At 44.7% G+C, this 4,867-nt stretch overlaps 1 protein-coding gene across 2 annotated transcripts in view; it reads right to left on the bottom strand.

Moving 5' to 3' along the window:
- LOC107044434 (estrogen sulfotransferase) overlaps nt 1-4,814 on the bottom strand; it is an 11,132-nt gene extending 6,318 nt beyond the window's left edge. Inside the window, exons 1-2 of one of the 2 annotated variants that reach the window (XM_015266302.1) lie at nt 4,172-4,814; nt 2,774-2,917 (exon numbers count right to left, since the gene is read on the bottom strand). In XM_015266302.1, coding sequence (XP_015121788.1) covers nt 2,774-2,917; nt 4,172-4,309 — 282 coding nt within the window. In that variant the 5' untranslated portion in view covers nt 4,310-4,814. The remainder of the gene's footprint in view (nt 1-2,773; nt 2,918-4,171) is intronic. The other variant, XM_015266301.1, reaches the window with a different exon arrangement.
- Between the last annotated feature and the right edge of the window lie 53 nt (nt 4,815-4,867).

Genomic DNA, 4,867 nt, shown 5'->3' with positions numbered 1-4,867 from the left:
TCCCGCCGCGCTTCCTTACAAAAATCTATTTGAGGCTAGTGAACACAATGTAAGAAATGAGAGGTTCAACCGTGTTCCCTTAATGTAAATATAAACTCTTCGTAATATCGTTACATCCGAGAATAATTAATCATTTGTTAATTACACATCCATGTAATCACACGAGGCCCTAGTGGAAGTTTTGCACTCGGTGCAATAACCTCAAAATCGCCGGAAAATATAAATTTATCATTATGTAACTCTCGTAAATTTTCACTCTCAAAAATCATTCTCATATAACATTTCTCAAAATATCTTGGATATAAAAATTATGTAGCAGAGTCTTTTTGGAAGCATCAAGTTCTCTCGATAAACTATGTTTTTTTTTCTTCCCCCCCGCCCAAAAAAAAATATTATAACAATTATCTTTGTCAGTTTCTCACGTTATCGATGAGTATCTTGCAAACTTGAAAAACACATTTCGAGTCAGAGATTAAAATCAAGTCTATCGAGGACAATTTCAGTGTTTTTCTATACTCTACTTCTCATTTATCTCTTTCTCTCCTCCCTCTCTCCCTCCTCCACCCTCCTCCTCCTCCTCCTCCTCTTCCTCCTCCTCCCGACTGTCATCGTCCTTATTCTTCTGACCATCGACGATCTTGCCGCTCTCGGCGAAATGCCGCTTTCTGTGTACCTTCATATTATCCCTCCTATTGAACTTCCTACCGCATTCCGGACACGCGTGAGTTTTCTCCCCATGAACATGCCTGTGCGCGGCAAGATGACTGGCCTGCGCAAAGCTCGCACCGCACTTTTGGCAGACATGCTTCCGCAGGCCCTCATGCTTCAACAAATGTTCATTCAAAAAGGCCTTGGAGGCGTACTTATTATTACAAATATTACAGACAAAGGGCTTTGGATTAGAGTGTTGAAAGACATGTGCCTTGTACTTGCTGGCAACTTTAAAAGTCTTTGCGCATATGTCGCAGGTGTAGGTGGTTGCGTGACGCGTTTTAATGTGTTCATTGAGAACGGCAAGACTCGAGTAAAGATTGTAACAGAACCGACACCGAAAGTTGCGCCTATTTTTGAGATGAACACTCCCGATGTGACTCAATAACCTAGTGCGGAATGGAAAGACCTTTCCGCAGTATTCGCACGCCAGATTCTGCGGTGGAAGATGGGACTTTACGTGCATCTGCAGCGAGACCTTGTGATGGTAACTCTGGCCGCAGTCATTGCACTTGTAAGGCTTGATACCCTTGTGAACGTTGTCGTGCTCCGTCAGATCAAACTTGGAGCGGAACCTCTTGGGGCACTTGGGACACTGCATCGGCCGGGGATTGGTATGCGAGCACCGAATATGCTTCATAACATCACTCTTGCAGACAAATTTAGCCGTGCACAGGGTACACGCGTACTGCTTAATCCCAAGATGGGTTTTCACGTGAACGGTGCACTTGTCCCTCCGCTCGTAAAATTTTTTGCAGAGCTTGCACGTATAGCCGTGCTGTCCGTCCAATGTCGCACTAACGACATTATCATCGACGCGTATCTCCTCGCCGTCCACACGGAATAATTCCTCCGGATTGCGGGCAAGCGCGCCCGCATCATCCGTCGAGTCCGTCATCGAGGATAACCTCTTCTCAAGCTCCTCAAGTTGGAGTTTTCCATCTTTGTCTTTATCTTTAGAGCTCTTGGACTTGGATACCACCGAGGTAATGATTTTGTTGAGCTCGGCATTGTCGTTATCACCAAGGAGATCAACGATTTCCGAATCAACGAGGCACGATCCCTGATCCGGAAAGACTTTAGCCAAAACAGTTGTTACGTTTTCCGTCTCGTCGTGCTTTTTCCGTAGCTGAAGGGTAAAACTTATGTCCTCGATGTCGCCATTACGACCTTTTGACTCCTGCACGCAGACCTCGACGTCCGACGATCCCGACACCGCAGTGAGAACCTTGTTAAGGGCAGAGGTGGGAATTTGAATGGTTTGCCTCTGCTCTGCAGATGGCTCAAGCGTTTTGTGGGATTTCGCGGTCGGCGAAGGGGAGGGCACGGAGGGAACGGAGGGAGCTATCGGTTTTTCAACGTTCTGCGAGCGTAATCTTGTGACGCGTGAGACTACGGTGCGAGGGGGGGCTGTGGCGACTTTCGGCAGCGAACGCTTTGGTTTCCGTTTCTTCGCGTTTTTCGCCGACGTTTCCGTCGTGTTCCGGCTGCGGAGCCACCGGCGATTGGGTGTTGGGGCTGTGGCTGGGGGGACCTTCGCCTCATTCGCCGATTTTTCGGGGGGAGACTTTGAGCGGGTCTGGGTGGGACGGAGATTGCGTTTGGGGCGGGGGGGCTCTTCAACAGGCGGTGGGGGATGATTCTCCGGTGAGGGATCGACGTTTTCAATGTCTGCGGTGGAGTTGAGGTTTTTTTCGCTACTGTTGTTGTTTGTCGAGGTTGACGGAGATTCTGGGGTCGGTGGTGGATCCTCTGGTTTTATTTCCACGGGAAAGAGAGTCGATTCCTGAGGCACGGGAATCATAGATGTACCAGGGGCTCATGGTGGTCGAGTCTCTGGGGAGGGGGTGGAAAGGCAGGAAAATGTGTCTCCCAGTAGCTCTGGGAATTATTATCGATGGGAGTTGAACGGAATTCGTGGTACTAGCGTGTTTTCATGGATTTTCGCTTGGATTTTCGCTTGGATTTTTGTGGTCTGGGAGTGGCCAGAGACTCAGAGAGAGCGGTAGTGAGAAAAAAAAAAAAAAAACATTCATGGTAATTAAAAAAATGAGAGACTTACGAGGTCTGGCAAAGGTGGTAGATGATAACGATCGCGCAACAGTCGTTGAGTACGTAGACACTCCTCTTGAAAGTCACAGACAAATTCGAGTTTTCCCAGACATTGAACGCAGATCGTCTTTGGAAGAGGATCCGTCTCATCTATCTGTCATATCAAACAAGAAACTAATTTAACCAGAGCCCCAGCTTCAGATTGTCTAGGTGGTTATCATTTTCTTTGAGTGGAATATCGATTGCAGGAAATTTATTGAGGAAAATAATAATAATTTATGCAAGACACTGGGGCAAAATGAGTTATTTTGTTCCTCAATTTTAATGGAAATTATTTCAAGCTATTTATATTTATATTTTTAGACCAAAAAATCATTGATAAAATGAAATGATTATAAATTGTTGAAATGCGGAGAGTCATATTTCTTATCAATAAAAATTGGATTTCTATTGAAATAGAGATGTATAAATTGTTTGATATTTTCATCAAAGAAACAGTTTTTTTAACCCTACCGCTCCACCAATTGTTATTAATTGCCATGATTAGAAAACAAATGTGATGGAAAAATTTGGATTTTGTCAAGTTTTGGGTCCATCCATGATTCAAGTACCTCCAGATATGCCTCCTCTCCCACTTTCATTCTCACGGCCTTCCTTATCTCTTATTTATTATTGTTAAAGGACGAAAGAAAGCCAAGCATTTGCCGCCACAAATAAAGCACATGGACATGGTTTGTTGTCGCTTTTGTACATATTGTTTATTAATTATTAATGATGAAGTTATGTTGTTCTAGATCGGTGGAATGAGGAGCTGAAGAGGTTAATGCATTTTTTATAGAAGCAAAGCACTGGCTGACTAGTTGGGGATTAAGAGAAAATAGAGGGTTGATTGTCTCATTAAATCCACAGGGAAATTTCTCACCGATAAGGAGCACAACAATTAACAGCACAGCAACACCAACCAATAATATGAGCGCAATGACAATAAAAATGTTAATAGACAAATGATTTCAGTTGTGTCAGATTCAACTGAACTTTATGAATAACAGTCGATTTGTTAATTATCATATTATCTCAACAACTAGTGGTTTTAGGGGAAAATGTGATGAGGAATTTTTTTGTCGAGAATTTTTTCTGATATATTTAAAAAACATTGTCTGACATTTTCACTTTGAATCAATAATTACCGAGATAATTGCATATACTCAACTGCTAGTTTAAAACTCTTTAGTGAGTGTTTTCACTACAACAATTTCAAATTCCCAATCAACTATCTAACACCTTCCAAAATCACCAGTTGACACTCACTCAACCACACTCAACAACCCCAATCCCATCCCCATGTCGTCACTTAACCCCTCCGTCAGCAGCCCCCGTCCGCACAACAAGAATCGTCAGAAAAACTCACCAGAATGTTGATCCTCGAGTGAATTTTCAGCCCCAGGAGTCGCCTCGTTCCCTCGTCCCCAAAGACATCGATGTAAATGCTCTCGAATTGTCCACACAAACGGCAAACCTGCGCCTCGCCACCAACCTTCTCGTCCATTTTGCCTGAGTGGAGTGGTGTGCTAACTATCGAGACGGGTGCTCCCCACCACCCCCCTCGCTTCTGTTGATTCGTCACGTCCCAACCTCAAAGACAAACTCTACCTGATTTTTCTCCCATGAGAATTCATTTCTTCCTCGCAACACTTTAGTAGAAATTGCCCTCTTATCGATTGCCACCAACTTCCCGTCAGGTCCAGTCGGTTCTAGGGTTGATATGGAGGATCTAGGGGTGGAAAATTGTTGGATATTCGAGGGAAACAGGGGAACGCTTGGAGAATGGCCGACGCTTTGTTCCGTTCCAATGGATTTTTTATTTTTATATTATCCAAGCACTTGAGAGTTCTACGAGTTCCTTCGGGCTTGTTATCGGTTTCTAGGGATCTTTGGGGGATAGAGCATTGATAGGAGACTTTGGCACTTGAATTTTCTGGACTTTTTCACGGGGAGAGACACTTTGTGTGGACAAACGTGCGGAGGTGATTGTGTACGGTACGGGCGTTTGGCGCAAGCGCAACAGACGAGACCACCGGCCGGGCTTCGGGGGGTGGGGGGGCGA

This window comes from Diachasma alloeum, unplaced genomic scaffold (genome assembly GCF_001412515.2).
Source record: "Diachasma alloeum isolate Michigan unplaced genomic scaffold, Dall2.0 Dall_scaffold_00742, whole genome shotgun sequence".
In the NCBI taxonomy this organism is placed as follows: domain Eukaryota; kingdom Metazoa; phylum Arthropoda; class Insecta; order Hymenoptera; family Braconidae; genus Diachasma; species Diachasma alloeum.
The sequence above is the reverse complement of the archived record's forward strand: the minus strand, read 5'-3'. Positions and strand labels throughout refer to the sequence as shown.